An 18,488-nucleotide genomic window follows, 5' to 3' on the forward strand; every position below is an offset into this window, starting at 1 on the left:
TATCACTTTAACCGCAAAGTAACACTTAAACAGCAAGGGTACATAAAATGTTTCAACATTTTTTATTCAATCGAATTTACAAATTCATAGTTATTTATTGTACAAAATGATGAATTTGTAATTCATCTTTGAGCTTGTTGGAAACCTATACTTTCTTTGCCATATTTGTTCTGCATCTATACAGGGTGTCCGAGAGTAACTGTACATAGTCTTACCAGAGGTAGAGAAGGACTAGGTAAGTACGGATTGTCTGTGGAAAATTAACTTCTGCCTTTCCTGGAAAGATACAGGGTGAGTTTGCATATTCATGGAAATAATTGAATCATCATCAGAACCAAAGTGATCGAAGGAATTTATTGAAACTTGGGTCCGAAAACAGGAATGAGTCTGATACTGACAACAGCAAAATTATTAAAGGATATACTTTTTATTAAGAGTAAGAAGAAACTTTTATGAATAATCAAATCAAATACTCATTTTTGAAGCATATGCCCATACCCCATAAGTACATATAAGGATCTATTCGGAATATAATGAATGCGAGCTGAAGTATTTCCTTCATTTCCTACAAGTACAAGCATAATCTCTTTTTCATACATAGGCGTACAACTTTGCTTCCGCCGTTTTTTTCCGAAATTCGAGGCTATTGTGAAAAACTGGTATACATTTATGATTCAAAGTATTGTCCATCGCTGGCCATTACTTTCTATCATCTTTCAGGAAGCGTACGAATCCCGCGTTGAAAAAACTGGTGATCTTTGGAACCGACCTCTGAATCGATCCAATTTTTTACTTCTTCATGAGACTGGAAGTGCTGGTCAGCCAGGCCGTGTGACATTGATCGAAACAAGTGATAATCCGAGTAAGCAACGTCTGGAGAATACGACTGGTGAGGTAGGATTTCCCATTTCAACGTTTTCATTATTTATCGTAATGAATCCATTTTTTGTCTTCAGTCACAATGCTATGCAGGAATCCCTTCCGTCTTTGCCTTGCAAACAGCTGTTCACAAGCAAAGAAATGCCGTTCAACATCTCCTTGTTTCTGAATCATTTCCATCACTTTCAGGTGTTTTTAAAACGGCTTGTTGCGTCACTCCCAATGATCCTGCCAATTCTTATTGCATTTGATACGAGTCTTCATCAAGTAATGCCTCCAATTCTGCATCTTCGAAAACCTTCTCTCTTCCACCGCCATGCTGATCTTCGACGTCTAAATCACCATTCTTGAAGCGTTGAAACTACTCTCGGCACATTCATCCACAAATAGAGTATTTGAGAGAATTCGGTGAGCTTCAGCCGCAGATTCATTCATAAATAGCGAGAATTTGGCTCGTAAGCTGACATGTTGACTAGAGAACAACTTAATGATTTCGACACAAAACGACTTATTTCGACTACCACTTATCACTACAGTCATATATTGCAAAAATGCGGAAGCAAAGTTGTACAACTAATATATGCGATTCATTGAGTTATATCGGGTTATCCCAAAGCTATGGTGACAAACCAAGAGCCGTAACAATTCATTGATTTGCTTGAAGTTTGCAACTAGTATCGTTAGACGAAAGGTTTTTTTGGGGAAATTAGATCCATTAAACATCTCCAGAAGTAAATGAATTAACATTTTTAGCATTATTCTAGAATCACATCTGAAGCAAGAGTGTGACCTTATAGGCACCATCTTCTTCTTCAAGTGCTATCTCCGCGGCGGATGTCGACAATCAAATTGGATTAAGGCTATTATTAACAAGAGAATAGGTAAATCAACTTATTTGGTTCTCATTCCAGAGTTGGGAAATGTAACATGGAAACGTCACCTGGATCAGATTATTCCGATGTCTTCTGAAGCTTTGGCACTTCCGGTTAATAGCGAGTTGGTTGATCCAGATGAGGTTTCTCATGAAAAAAATGAACTGAGTCAGGAAGTAACTGAGAGTTCAGACGAGTTGGTTTCTGAGTATGGAAGTAATGTAGGAACGAGACCAAAACGTAAAATTAGACCTGTAGAGCGTTTAACTTATTTTTAGAACTTATATATTTGTTAAGAATATTGTGAATTGATTTTTTTTTGTTGTTGATATTTTTAAGGGAGGAAGTATTGTTATATATTGATTTTTGTATGGAATGTTTTCGGAGTTGCTTCTGCTGCGCAGATAAGAAAACATTTAACATCGGTTTCATTCAACTCATTCAGCAGTGTAACCTCCATAAGGAATAAATGTTCTGTTAAATAATATTGATTTTCATTCCCAATTATATTATTGGAACCTAAATATATATAGATACATAAGTATTAGTGAAATACATCACAATAGCTATCTTGACCTTTGAGGCAGTTGCTCTAAAGATTTGTTCAGAATTGCATCCACACCATTCCCTCAGATTCTTAAGCCATGAAATGCATCGTTATGGGCACCGTCATAGAAAATATTCTTGCTGTTGACATCAAGATCTATCCGAACCTCAGTTTGCCATTATAAAGTGGGACCAAAATGGTCGGTTCCCATTTTAAACAACAACTCAATAAAAATCGACAAGCAATTAAACCATAAAGATACCACAACTTTCCATATCCTCCTTAAACTCCCGTCACAGACCAAATCACCGCCAACAATCTGAACGGGTTCCGCTCCGTCTAAAACCACCTTAACGTCTTCGGCACCTCCGCAGCCTTATCCGACGGCCGAATCGTAAAACGCTTCTCCGTACGGTGTTGATACCGATCGGGACAAGAGGCACATCGTATATTAATTAAAAGGCCCTAATAACGCCAACAATGGCGGACCCCGCGTCCGTTTTCTGTGTGTGTGTGTGTGTAATTAAGTCCTTTTCTAGAGGGCGCATCATCGCGCGGATAGAGAGAAAACGTTACCGGTGTTGAATGGTCGCGGAGAGCGGAATTAGCGGCGATTGACGTTGACAGACGGGGCCGCGAATCGGCACGAGATCAAAGCAATCAGCGGTCATTATGCCCGGCCCGTTAATGACCGACGTGGATTATTATTGTGTATCGCTGAGCCGAACGCGCGATGGCCACAGCAGCCGATTTTAATGTTGCGGGCGGTAGAATGCGTAGGAGATTGACGGGGCTTAGGGATATGACAAAATCGGGTCTTGTGAAAGCGTTCAGATAGGCATGACTCCGCCGATCCATCGAGTAATTCGATTCATATGGTTTAGAGCGATATTAAGCCTGCTACATACACGGATCCAAGTCGGCCAATTTAAATGCTAGTGGGGTACCTCAGGGATCCGTTTTGGGACCACTGTTGTTCTTCTTTATACGTCCGATATGCCTACTTTTTTGGTTTAGAGCGATATTAAGTCTGCTAAATACACGCATCCAAGTCGGTCAACTTGAAAGCTAGTGGGGTACCTCAGGGTTTTGTGACCAATATTGTTTCTTCTTTACACGTCTGATATGCCTACTTTTTCGAGAGTTTTATGCTCGATGTTTGCCGATGACACTAAGCTTTCTGCTCCTGCCTCAGACCATAAAAAATTGCAGAAATATTTAAATACTCTACTCAGATGGCTGCTACCTTTGAACCTCGACTAATGTGTCATTTTCCACATTGGTAAGAAGAATCCTCGTACTCGCTATGTGTTGGCTGGCCGCCAGCTGAGGCAGACTTCCTTGCAGATTGATCTTGGCCTCATTGTTTCCCGCGATTTTAGTTGGTCTGAACACATCCAGGATATTTGTGCAACATATACAAGATCTATGTCCTTCCTATTCTTGGGTTTGCCGGTCCCAATCTCAAGGATGATGTTGAGTTGTTGGAGTCGGTTCAGCGCTGGGCCATCCCTATTCCATATGGATGTATAAGACCTACCTTAAAGATCATAAATTCACCGAGAATTACCGAACGCAGGAATAGAGGTGATCTAATTTTCACGTCCACCGTTTTGCACAGGGGTCTTGCTCTTGATTCATCCGAGCTATGTGCACTCAATCATGGCAAGCTAAGAGGATATAATTTAAACCTCCGCAAGTAAAATTTCCGGACGACACCAAGACAGCATTTTCTTATCAACCGAGTTTTCCGAAGTTGGAATGCGTTTCCAAATGAAGTAGTGAACTCAACCAGTCTCAATGTGTTTAAGAATCAGTTAGATCTTCTTGGACTTTATAATGATTGATTTAGTGATATATTATTGATTGTTTTTCGCGTTTGGGTTGATTATTGAGAATTTTGTGTACATTTTTTTGAATATTGTCGCTTCTGTCAAGAAGCCACTGAGTCAGCCAAATACTTGCTATGAGAATATGAAGCTGTTCACCGGAAAAGGCTACATCGCCTTGGCTCCTGGTCTTTTTGAAACCTTTTTAAAACTTATATACGCCAAGGACTTGAGTTTGCTGGACCTATCTGCCATCCATGGTTGCGCAGGGATGATAATCTTTTCGAGTCGATTCAGAGGAGGGCTACTCGTATTCCTTATTGAACAACATGAATCTGACCATCTTTGTTGATAGACGATTGAGGGGTGATTTAATTATCCTCTATAGGAACATGCGAGGTTTCTTCGGCTGTGATCTCGATCATCTTCTCCCCGGTAAATAATAAAAATCTTAAGAGGTCATGCATTCAAACTAGCCGGGGAGAGGTTTCATACCACCACGAGGCAATATTTCATTTCAAATCGCGTGTTTCGTGTCTGGAACTGCCAGCCGGATGATGTCGTAGGTGCACCAAATGAGACTTGACGTGTGGTCCTCTGTAAGTTGATTTGAGGTCGAAGTAAACTTTGAGTTAAGTATCGGAGTTAGTTTTGCTTCATTTAGTGAGTCTTATTGGCTCAAAAGTCTCTACTCTGTATTCAATAATAATAATAATAATACCATAGTGTAAGGAAAGGATATTAAGCCAGTGTAGTGCTTTTTTCGATTTTGTTGATGTTGAGCGCCATCTAGTTGTACTCACGTTTTACTCGAATTTTACTGTCAAAAATTGGTCCGTAAAGTGGAGCCCTCTGAAAAAAATCGGTGTTATTTTGAAGAACTAAAACATTTGAAATAGAGTGTTCAGAAGATTTCTATATTTTGATATTTTTTCTGTTCTGTAATAAGCATTTACGCCAGTGGCGTGTATTTGTGATAACTTAATAATAACATAAAAATTGTTGGCAATGTCATGCGACCCCTTTTCAACCACGCCACTGAATGAATTATTGTATTATTTCTGCGCCATCTATAGCTCATGACTCAGCGCTATCTATTATCGAGATACTTCTCCAAATCCAAATCAAACTACAGTAGCGACCCCTGGTGACTATTTCCTTGCCGTTGTGGCGGCTTCTCATAAAGCTCCACATAGCAACAATAAACACAGCAGTCGGTGGCCTAGAGGTTAAGAGTGTAGACCTTCTCACCGAGATGCGACAAGGTGCCGGGTTCGAGTCCCGGCGGCTCCCGAATAAATTCCCCAAGCGTCTGTGACACGGCACACACAAATATACCAAAGTCACACTGATGAGTCCGGTGTGTGTGCCAGGGACGAAACGCATAAGTAGGCATATGTGAAATCCTACACCGTCAAACGGCTGTTGGCTCACTATCCTTTCCTTATACTATGATAATACTTTACCAAATTACTATTTTTTGGTCCCTCGAGCCAGATTACCAAAGGTAAATAGTAAGGACCATCAAGAAATCAGGTCGAATGTTTTACAGTAGATGAAAAAATAGTTTTCGAATAAAAATAGCTCTATCAATGTTTTCTGCGAACTCACCATTTGTTCTTCTTCTTGATGTAATCCTTCTCAGCGAGATTGATCAGGTAGAGGGCTGGCTTTGATGTCAGGAAGAGATACTTATTGAGTATTTCAATCTGAAAATGAATAAAATCGTTGAACATTGATATTCATAAAATACTTGAGTTCGGAATTTAATTCGATTCAAGCTCCTGGGAAATATCGAGGAGGTAACGATAAAATCCGCCGAGATTTTTATCTGATGACTTATTGGTTTAGGATGGATATCTCATCGAATCTTATGCATTTTAAGTTATTCAGAAAAGCCTGAGCACGATAGCTCAATTTTTCTTTCATTCCATAAACTTTTGTCGGAGTGCTATTTCATTGATGATAATAATGGAAATAAAAGCATATCCTACACGGCTAATGACCCTAGCAGACTATCACAGACTAACGATGCCAATAAGGGTGTCTATCGAAGGAAACAATCCAACATATCAAATGTAAGCAGGTAAGGAATATTAAGAAAGACACGATGACGTGAAAAAGATACTTCACCTAGAATTGACAACCATATTTGTAGTAATAGAGTGTGAAAATAGTGCCATACTACAAGTAAAAACTAGACACCATCCTGAAGAATTAACACTTTAAAATTTACTGGTATCATAAGGTTTTTATTGATAAAACAGATCCTCACAATAGACCTGATATTTATTAGTTGATAAAGACAATAATACACAGCGACGTAGCTGTAGCAATACCAAAAAGAGTCAAAATAAGGTCGAAAAAATTTTGAAATATAGGGAGGGACCTCGTGTTTAAGCCATAAGGCGCCAGTGGGGAATGATTTTAATTAGTGAGTACTATCCCAATTATCATCTCAACTGGAAAAGCACTAAAAGATCCTAAGAGAAAAATCAAGGAACAAGGACCGAGTGAGTAACGTAAGATACTGGTCTAGTCGGCTTTGAAAAGAATAGCCATGCAATAACTTGTCATTTTAGAGATAATTAAGTTTTCGAAATCGATTGCGTCGTAATAGCATGTAAATTAGAGCTAAGAATTGGTGTTTATAATTTAGTTGGGCAGATGCTTAAATTTTAAATAGTACGACTTTTCAAGAATCGAAATGTTCCACTGAGAACGATACATCGTGCAATAACAGAATATACGCCAAATCAGTTAGCTTGAAGACCGAGCTTTAAGTGCATTAATTTTGAAAATTACTTTATTCTGAGTGATTCTGAAATTGGAGAAAACGACAGATTTTACAGCGACATTTCGTGAAGTTATCGAGGAAATACAGCCGCAAATGTGTGAATTGGTCATGGAAAATTCCACGAAAAGTATATGGTGCTGCAACCGTAGCTGTGGCAGCCATTTGTCTGATATTTTTTCATCTTTAATGGCATACCTTATTTTTTAATATGAAATAAAGATCCATTGATTTCGCTTAAAATATATTAGTATTTTTTTGTAATATCAAAATGAAAGCTTTCATTGGAAAAACTTTTAGAACTACCAGCTAGTTAGATCTTTTGGCGTCATAGGCGTAAAGATGGGGGTTATTGGACATAACCCCAAAACCTCCCCCTCCACCAATTGAGTAGAAGAAATAAAAACAAAAAAGTAACAATTTAAAAAAAGAAAATTTATGAAAATTGAAAGAAAGTAACAATTTAAAAAACGAAAATTTATGAAAATTGAAAGATTTAGTTTTGTTCAAAGTGGGGTAACCCCCGATGAGTCAAATTTAGTGACGCCAATGGTTGGCTTTGTTTAATCCTGAATACCAGTGGTTCCCGAACTTTATTTTTCGTGGAAACGTTCATAGCCTTACTGGTTTCGGTGGACCCCGCAATAAATATAGGTAGGTATTGATATGATTTTATATTAATTATTTATAATTTTTTTTATTTTGAAAATTGTTGTAGATTCTAGTCACAATCGAAAAATTAAAAAAAGTTGTAATTAATAATAATTAAATTAGATTTCAGATATCGAAATCATATCAATTGGCGCCCAAAGTGGGGCTCCAATTGATATGATTTCTATCAGTTATTTGATTATTGAAATTTAGTTCGATTAGTGAGGTTTGTTGTTCGGTTAAGAAAAAATATAATGTTGATTTTTTTTTAAATTTTTCGATTGCAACTAGATCCCAGCCCAAATTTCAAAATTTTCAAAATAACTGATAGAAATCATATCAGTGTCTATATATTTTTTTAGTTGAAGAATTGCTTGGAAAAACCAAGGAAGGCCTATAAAATTTAATTCGCTAATGACGGATAACATTTTTGTCCAATATGCAAATACCAGGTGTTATTTGAAAACGTTGAATATTTGTGAATAACAAAATAAAATTGGATATTAACAATTAGAGGATTAAATAGTGGCACTAAGCAGTTTCGTACACCTTGGTGAGTGAAAATCCTATATTTCTGTTATTTACAATCGAAATCAGAAAAATTATCGTTCTGGTCCACCTGGACCACTTTGGGAATCACTGCTCTATACAGTGTGACCAGATTTAGTAGAAATCTTCTTTTTTAGTAGATTTTTCGCATTTTCATGGAGTTTTTAGTCGGAAGAAATCCTTTGGTAGATTTTAGTAGATTTTGGTAGTTTTAAAAATTTAACTGAGACGATTGGGAATATGGAAATTCGGATGTCTAGACGGTTTCTATGAATCAATTCATTGTTCATTCTCATTGAGGTTCTACGATCTACGTGTTTCTAGAAGAACGTAATTACTTAAACATAATAAAATCATAAAACTTCTGTCGGCTGAGAATAATACGAAGAATGATGGAATATCCGAAGGGTGCCTCATTGAAAACAGATGGTGTGTAAACTTCCGTTGAAAATATACCATTATCTCACATTTGGTATTCTATTCAGTGGAAAAAAATATGTCTAACTGGAATTTCATCGACAAATTTGGGTGGCCGCATATTTCAGATTTCGAATGCCAAATGCAAGAGAATAATTTCAGCTACTAACCGCATCAAAACAAAAAATAGAAACAGATTTCTAAATAAAAATATAGCATTATTATAACATGCTAAAGAAGGACTTGAAGAGATAGGTGATTGTTGTCGTTTTCAACCTACAAAAAATATGCTCGATTCGATGGATAGTGAAAATTTATATATGGATGTTGAAGACGATGATTTGACTGCAGATTGATACTGATTTTTCAATTATTTTTTTTATGTTCAACTGTAGTATTTCATTTCTTTATTTAATGTTATTTTTATCCGAAAGATTCTAGTTTTTATTTCTATTTATATCCTTTTGTTTATTTAAATATATAAATTTGTTTGTTTATTTATATTTGCTATTTCGATCCTATTTGTTTTTGTTCGGTTTTTTCCTTTTTTTTTGTCGTTCAAATTTTGAAATGAAATCTTGTTTTATTTTCGAATCTGAACGCATCTGTACTGTATATCCTATTCATGAAGTAAAATTTAACCATAAGACATTAGAATAAAGTGTATTCTGAATAATTTTAAAATCTAATGCAGCGCCATCTGTGAAATTTTGTCAAAAAATATGTAAGTAGATTTTTAGTAGATTTATGAACGGTGTTGGTAGATTTTCAGTAGATTTCTGCGGCAAGTTTAGTAGATTCATTATATTTCAATCTGGTCACGCTGGCTCTATACTAATCAGCCTTTATCGATTCTTCAATCGAACTCGAACAACGTAAAATCCCGACAACGAAAGACAAGAACGCCATTTAAAAAGCGGGGAGAAACGATTACCATAACAACCGCGCACCGCGGGTCCCTCTCGACGAACGAATTCAATCGAACAACACACACACGAGTAGAGAGTCGAGGTGATAGATTATCGCGATGACTTGGTGCAATGTAAATGCGTCCTAATAATATCGCCTCCCCGGCGACTTTCTTTATTCCGCACCGGCATCGACACCTCGCGACGGGCTCCCCTCGCAGCGGGGGCGCCGGTCGATTCACGGTGTCAATGCGGGGAGAGAGAAAAAAAAAACGACCGGGAACAGGTCCGCGGTGATAGGCGGTTTTTTTAACAGACGCGGTTTCATTCATCAATCGTCTTCGGATATTCGGGTCGTGTTTTTTTTTTGTAGAGATCGGGGGGTTAATTGAAAATATTGTATTCTTTGTGGATGGATATGGTCGGGGTAGTTCCCCATTTCGTCGGGTAGCTATAATGCTGTACGGGGAGGATCGAGAAATATTTAAAAGTATGATAGCGATCCGAAATAGATACTAATGTGGAAAGTTTTAGAAGTAGAAACTCTATTTTGAATTTTCATTTTGACAACTGTGATAGTTTTGACAGATGACAACTGAAAACCATGCTATTGATAAAACACTGCCCAATTCACACAATGGTTTATTAGTTCCTGTTTCAACGCAAAATATCTCAACACGACACTCTCAGTTCAGTAAGACCGTATTCTATTAACTCCACTTCATCCAGTTTCCAACTCAATCAATCTTCATAATTTCCTCCGATTCGATTATATTTTTTATTCATTTGATTTAATTCAATTTATTTTTGTTTATTTCAATTCAATTCAACGATCTATATTCTTTTAAGAATGATTTCTTTTGGAATTGGCACCCCACGTGGGGCGCCAATCGATATGGATTTTTCATTTATAATTTTTTTAAAAGCACTCGTGTAACTGAAAGATCCATATCAGTATGTATCCAAAAGAACATGAAATACCCATCATGATTTCAAATTCATAACATCAGTTTTGTGATATGTAATCGATTCTTTCTTTATTTCAATTCAATTCAACGATCTATATTCTTTCAAGAATTATTTCTTTTGGAATTGGCACCCCACGTGGGGCGCCAATTGATATGGATTTTTCATTTATGATTTTTTCAAAAGTACTCGTGTAATTGAAAGATCCATATCAGTATGTATCCAAAAGAACATGAAATACCAATAATGATTTCAAATTCATAACTTCAGTTTTGTGAAATGCAATCGATTATTTCACTCGATTGTTTTGTACTGGAAAAATGTAGTGACATCAGTTTGTTTTCAGATGGAGGAACACCGACATAATAGTTTTTCAGTCGCAACATTTTGACAATCGTCATGATATGTATTTCTAATAAAATAATCCCACTTTCCTTGTTGTTAATTAGGCAAGGTGTTTTTATTTCATCTCTTGGATTTTTCGTCAAATATAAATCGAAGATAAGTTTTTCTGCAGCTTTTAGATTATTTCATCGATGACGACATTTGCTTTGACTAGTGATTCTGTCAACAAATGTCACTCGCGAAATTGCCAATATAACAAAGAAATAGAAAATTTTGCCGAAAAAATTTTTCAATTGATTTATCACTTGGTGTTCTACAAGCTCTACGACAAACTTTAACACATGATAATGCAGCCATCCTGAAGATTATATTTCCTATCAACATAGTTCTGATTTGTTCTAGTTTAGGTCAAGGAATTATTTTATTTTGTAAGTCAGAAATATGTTTAAACCGAGATTGAACTCGATCCATCAGCTTTAAGTAGTTTCTTATTTGGTTTGCTACTTCTTTAATTCCATCAAGACGAAATGTTATTTCAGATGGGCAAGCTACTTCATATAACACCTTGCATATAAATCTAACGTATTGATATCCAGTGAACTAGGTCGCCATGGCATTAGTCTCCATTTATTCGAGAAATTTTTATTTAACCAAGCAGCTATTTGACTCCCACTGTGAGGTGGTGAATCATCGTACTACTGTAACCTCAAATTTGTTGAGGTCTAGATCATAAATGAAGTCAAAAAAGTTGTGCTCCAACAAATTTTTAATTCAAATCTGCATTTAAACGATAATTGATTATTTCTACTGTCATCAAATCATTGCTGAAAATCCCAAACATTGAGGCATATTGTTGAAGTAACCATCGAAAAAATTCTAGTTGTCATATCAACTGGTATTTTCATTAATCGGTCTACTAATTCAAACACGAGAATAAATTATTTCAAATGCTTGTCACTTATAAACGAAAACGAAATGTTCATAGAAAAAAAAATGTTCAGAATGAGCATAACTATCATATGTCAAAATTTGTCGTAGAGCTTGTAGAACATTCTGTATATGTACTAGAAGGTTCAATTTCATTCGAAATAGATTTCGACGAAAAAATGTTGCAATCAATTGATAAATATTGAATATTGATATTTGAATTGAATCAAATGAATAATTTTAATTAAACTAGTTGATCAATTGATCATTTTTGCGTATTCTTCAAAACTTCGAAAAACTGAAAAAAAAAACGAAAAGTCTACTTACATCCTTTACGTCCCAGTCGGCGAACCTGATGTGGTTCTTCTCATCCACCAGGACATGCTTCACCTTCTGCAGCGTGTCCTAGAAACGACCAAAAACCATGAGCATCATCAAATTAGCATCGTAAACGTAGAGCGGAATATAAAATATCATCATCACCACGGATCGAAGGGGGCTCGTGCCGCGAAGGGGCGTGCGGCCCCCCGGTGGGGCCCACGCGGGGAGGCACCACCCACAGGTGTTACCTCATTAATCGCGTCGTCCATTTACGATGTAACATCCGTGTCCGATCGGGCATTCTTCGTAGACGATACGATGTTTTGATTTATGATTTGTCATCTCGAGAATGATACTTCAAGATCGCGGGAGGAATCCATAGAGAGGATGGAAAAAGAATCCGAACAGAATTTAATGGGATTTTTTTTTAACGCTGGTCAGTATCATATTAGTGGTTTCGGGTTTTAATGTGAGATTGGGCAACACTGTTCTAGTGACAAATCAATAACTTGACAGTTTTGTAGATTAGGTTATTGCCATAGAGTAATGAACATAGATAGAGGAAGTTAACGAAATTTTACATGTCCCCAACATGGTTAGATTACGTTGTCGGATTGTCATATATTATCAAATTCACAATTTTGCTATATAAATTATGAAAATATATTATATTGAATAAAATATATTTATTTGAGCGATTCCCGATTAAATATGCAAATTTGAATATTTGACATCCGATATTTTTTCTAATTATTGTCGAATTTATAACAAGCACAATATTTATAATTTTCTGTATCTACCTATTGAAATCCGAGGTTTGGCCAGTTTTGCTCTCCTAGTGTCATCGGTTGTTTCACGTCGTTCGGCGCGCTTGAAGTTTATTTTCTGAATATCTGATATATTTAGGTATTTATTTCAATATATTTTGAGTTAATATGAAACGTTGATTCACTATGGGACATAAGAAGTGCGTTCTTTGTGGAGAAACTCGCGAATTGAGGGAAATATCGTATCACTGATATGTTTCCATTTCAGCGCACCTTATGTGAAATTTGATAGTTCATATTGGGGACAAAATTTGCTCAATGGAAATGACGTATGCTCCCTCTATCTACGTTCATTACATTCATTAGGTTATTGCTAAATAAACGTTGCAACATCAATAAAATTAACTTTTAATTCATTTCAATTTATTTCCTTCAAATAAGGGTACAGATTATTTAAAACATTAACATATTGATGCCAGAATGAATTTCAAGATCGACCACATTAGTCTAGGCATAATTGCCTGTCTGTTATGAGCCCGATCAGAGAAAGTTGAATTTATTTGACATTGTGATTAAAAAAAAACTTCAACAGATAACCCTAGGTAATCAGATTTCTAATATTGCATAAGTTATTTGATATAGGTGGGAGGAAGCCAAGTTTCAGAATTGTATTTCTTCACTTTTGGAATCTGTTTCAAATTAACTGGTAAGATGTTGAAAAATTTAGACCGAAAAAAAATCGATAAAAATAGATTGAATATTAATATTCAAGTTTTTGGTATACCAGTTCATCCTAATATTTTTCCAGTTGAATTTTTCTTGCTTTATGGACATTCTCCTGGAACATTGGTAGACGTATAATAGTTTGGCATTCAATACATGTGCTTCTTGATATTGCTTATCGGTAGAAAACCATTTTTTTTCGGGCTAATTTTTAGTAGTGTATTCTCAGTTTTTTTTTTCACAGTATTCAGCGTGTTGTGAAGGCTCCACCCCATATCGTGATGCAGTAAGGCAAGATTGATTCGGTCAGGGAGTTTTAGATCATTAGAACCTAGTGTTTTCTTGGAGAGGATGTCTCTCAAAGAATTAAAACTGTGTATACAAAGTGTTCTGAAGCATTCACTCACATGAATGATGTGATGGGACAACCGTATATGGTAACTAATATTTAATAGATGACACTTCTTTATCATTTTTAATCAAGAGCTAAGCTCTGAAAATCAGATACAAAATAGTGAAACGAATGTTCATGCGTAACTTCGTAGATTATCATCGGAAGATTAATTCTCTGAGAAATTTAAAATGTGAGAATATCTTCAAGTAAAAACTAATAATACTAACAATCATTATATCGATAATGTGAGTTATCTAAAAAGTCAGCTTTCACACTAACTAATACGATAGGAGTGAGCACCAAAAATGTGCCAGTTCTGATATTTAAAAGGGAATAATTTTCTGTCATAATTCAATAACGAAAAAAAATATCAATATATAGTTTTTGGATTTTTTAATTTCTCGGAAGAATGTCCAGTAGTTTCGGAGGTCTTATCATAGATAATAAGATAATTCATAATATGAAGAACTTTGAGAATGGTTTAGAACCTAATGAATCGAATTTTATTTCTTTGATATTTATTAAAAATATCTCATCATCGCAACTGTTAGAGTGGGTTTTTAGAACAATGTTAAACGATTGTGCCTTCCTAATTATAAAAACTAATTGAAAAAAATTATCAACAAAACAGTGCTACTTGCTATATTTCTAAAACAAAGCCATCAATCAAAAGTTGCTGATGATCAAAAACATATCATGATTTATAAAATAACAATATGAGAGATATTGTGGACAAAATGAAAATTTATCTTCATATGAATATGACGGCACAGTAAACTGCCAAAAGAGGGATATAAGCCACACAGAAGTCGATTCGTTTCAGATCTTTTATATCATGTTTGAAGAAGATTTTGAAGAATATGATTTTTACAGACATTAATACAGAAAAGTCCGGTAATAGGGATGAAAAACAAACTAATATTTCGTTTTTTACATGATGTCCGATTCAACAACCAACATGATTATCTAATCAACAATGTCGCAACATCAACAACATTTAATAAGACCTATTTCCCAAGATGCATTCGAAAGATTGGCGTACCCCATTCCAGATACAAGTAGACAAATCACGTTACAATAGTTGTTATTACTTTTTGTTACGGAGGAACAACGCACGGATAAATCCACTGCGAGAAGATAAAGTGCTGACACCTCCACCTACAAAAAGCTGTCAGACACGGGACGTGTCGAATCAAAGATTATGATCCAGCATCGTAGGTTTATGACGTAACAGTGTCTTTAATGAAATCTTCGGCCACACAACACGTCGACTTGATCTCTTTAAAATCGCGTAGGCAGAGAGAGAGAATACGTAAGCAGTTCTTGTTGGGCAGATATGTTTGTGGATGGTAGAATGCTAATAGGTAGATTCCCAACCATATTATCAATTATTCATATTTTATTATCATTTCCTGCAATTAGAACACGATGCTGAACTGAATTTTGTAATATTACTGCGTTTTCGCGCTTGATTTAGTTTAGACTCAATTCACTGCAGACAAATTAGCACAGTAGGTTTGAGGTCTATGAAGAACTCATTCAAATGATTATTTATATTTCCGAAAACATTGGGCGCATTCAGTTAATTAGCTGATTCATCTGTCTCTAGAATCTCGATACATAGCATCAAATTTGACCATGAATTATTCATCGATGAGTAAAAAGTTTAGATATTTTAGAGCCATTCCCAATATTTCGATTCCTTGGATTTCAATGCTCAGTGAATTTTATGATATGTATATGACTTGGGGATACGTTTCTGGACTAGTTAGAATTTACATTTCAAAAGGAAAATGTCAGTCAGGGCCTATGAGGCTGCTGACTCAGAGGTTTACACGCTGAAGTCGAAGGTTTCTCAAGGATCCGTGCTCGGTCCTCTACTGTTCATTTTATTTATTGATGATTTACCTGAGTACGTCATACTTTTCATTGATGACTTATTATTTTTACTGCAGAGCGAAGATTTGAGGTGGTGGGTCTGGGTATTATTTCTTCAATTCTGTAAATGCTTACAGCTTGGTGTCAAAATATAGATCTGGTTTGTAGGTTATTGAATAGATCAATCCATTCAGGATATTCACTTTTGTTTAGCGCATATAACATAATCTTCAGAATTTCTTCACAAATTCCATGTCACATTCATCAAGATCTTGACTATTGCATGCTATAAATGGCATATTTATATAAAAATGCACTGTTTACATTAAGTCTAATGGAGTATCTTACAAGAAAATATATCATCAATATTCAGCTAGAAACAGAGATGTTCTGGTTGTGTCAGCACATAAAATAACTAGAATTGAGTATTTGTCCTTCTACTTAGGTGTTCAAATATACAATCATTTGACAATGCGTATAAAAAAATAATATTCAATTTGAAATAACCCTTCAAAGTACGTTATTGAACAAGGGTTATCCTTCGATAGTTTGTTAGTTTCATGCTCTTATGACCTTTAATCAGTTTGTTTCGTCCCTTTTTTCTCTTATTGCCCTTGTTATAATGAATGTTTTTTTACCGATTTGTACCATACTGTATTTTCCAACGAGATCAATAAAAGTTTATTATTGTTATAATGCTTAGTCTAATCCAGATTATTGATGAACAATCTGCAACAAATGAGCGAAGATTATACTTACGTATTCGGGCTTCAGTTTCTTGTCTGCTCCTCTTTCAACAACTCTACCGATCTTATCCAGAGCCTTGTTCAAGGTTTCCTCATCCTTTATCCTCAACTCTTCGTTGATTATTTCTAAATCTCTTACTGGGTTCACGTCTCCTTCCACGTGGGTCACATTCTCGTCTTCAAAGGCTCCTGAAAATTGAAAAATGTTCGATGATCACCTAGGATACATCCAAGACTCAACGGAAATACTTACGACAAAGGTGGAAGATGGCGTCACAGGCGCTGATGTGAGAAAGGAAGGCGTTTCCTAGACCTTGACCTTCCGATGCACCTTTCACCAAACCGGCAATGTCGACCACGTTCAGGAAAGCGGGTACTTTGCTGCAAAGAAAAACATCACTAAGAAAACTAGTGCAAACTACCAAGATGTGATGAAATAACTCTCTAGTATGGATCAAATATTTGTGATAGTTCTTCCATTAATTGGTCTCGTAATTATATTATTTATGTATGTGAATCAATAAGAATGAAAGCTTTGTTATGTTCTGTCAGATCTATAGTTGCTACATGGGATTTCGTAAACATTAGGTCATCAATCAGAGTTCAGGGGAACATGTTGAAGAAATGATTTTTAGAGATGAGGTCCATTTTCACTCCGATCATATTATTATTGTTTGAACTGGGGTTGTTGTGACTCGGTGAGCCTTCCGGGAACTGCGACCATGTAGGTTTTTTGCTCTCTACCCTACTCATTCATGGAAACCCAAGGAGGTCGTCAATGGCGTTGATAAAACCGACAACCTCCTTAGGGGCCTTGGCCGTTACCTCTCGGGTATCTAGGACCGGCTTCCCCATATGAATGGTTCTTAGGTCAGCCAGCTCTGCACACTTGCATACCATGAGTTCAGCTGTTTCTGCTTTTGATCCACAGAGCCTGCAAATCTCATCTGCTGACTTTCCCATACGGTACAAATGATGTTTGTACCGACAGTGCCCGTAAGCAGTCCCACCATCACCCGAATCTCGGCTCGTGACTGATTCAAGAGCTTTCTGGCGTAGGTAGGAGAAATCATCACGAATTTATTGGCCTGAGTAAGTCCAGGAGTGTTTGTCCAGTGGGGTATCCTGTTATTCACTCCCATTGCTGGACCGCTGCCTTATATTGGTCTTTTCCTAGTCCACAGAAAGGCTCAGGTCCAGCAGGTGAATGTGGCTACTTAAAAAAATTAGATTACCTTAGCTAAGACATGAAGTGCCTTTATCACCCACTTCAGAAATGGGCGATAAAGGTGCATAAACTTGGGACCCAATTACGTCATAAACATAAAAGCTGACGTTGAAGTACACCGTAATGAAGATTTCAGGGTAGGTTCGGATCTGAAGTTGAGGTCGATAATGGGAATAATACTACTGGGGGTTTCGTGAACATTGCCGTTGAAAATATGCTTTCCTGTTAATTTCAAGACTATAGATTAGATCAAGATGAAAATTTGCATTTGGATGTAAAATGAAAGTTTCAAGCTTAGTGTGAAATTTCATGTTTATGCCTTTGCCAGAACCATAGAAAATTCAAAAAGAATATCGAAAATAAATTACCCAATATTTCCGTAACCACGAAACAAACGGAGTTAATATTTTGGATGTTGATATGAAAAAACAATTCAAAGCTTCGTACAAAATTTTAAGTTGATCTAATCATGAACCATAAAAAATTCAAGGAAAATATTGGAAAAGAAATAACCAATAATTCTGTTATTACAGATCGGGTTGAGATTTCAATAGATGACAATTTTAGCTCTCGTCACTCATGCGCCATGGAAGTGATGTAATACCATGAAGCAACAGGCAAGAGGCAATAAAGCAACTATATTATGGGTACCGGAGCATTGTGGTATTGAAGGAAATGAGAAAGCTGTTGAACTTGCAAAAAAAGCATCAAGGTAGACACCTCTTGGTCCTGTACCCTTCTGTGGGC

General features: G+C 36.2%; 1 protein-coding gene across 1 annotated transcript in view; it reads right to left on the reverse strand.

Annotated features, from left to right (window-relative positions):
* LOC123679914 (obg-like ATPase 1) overlaps positions 1 to 18,488 on the reverse strand; it is a 53,570-nt gene that overhangs the window by 16,093 nt on the left and 18,989 nt on the right. Inside the window, exons 4-7 of the mRNA XM_045617477.1 lie at positions 16,767 to 16,894; positions 16,527 to 16,702; positions 12,012 to 12,089; positions 5,739 to 5,836 (exon numbers count right to left, since the gene is read on the reverse strand). Coding sequence (XP_045473433.1) covers positions 5,739 to 5,836; positions 12,012 to 12,089; positions 16,527 to 16,702; positions 16,767 to 16,894 — 480 coding nt within the window. The remainder of the gene's footprint in view (positions 1 to 5,738; positions 5,837 to 12,011; positions 12,090 to 16,526; positions 16,703 to 16,766; positions 16,895 to 18,488) is intronic.

Source organism: Harmonia axyridis, chromosome 5 (genome assembly GCF_914767665.1).
Source record: "Harmonia axyridis chromosome 5, icHarAxyr1.1, whole genome shotgun sequence".
Classification (NCBI taxonomy): domain Eukaryota; kingdom Metazoa; phylum Arthropoda; class Insecta; order Coleoptera; family Coccinellidae; genus Harmonia; species Harmonia axyridis.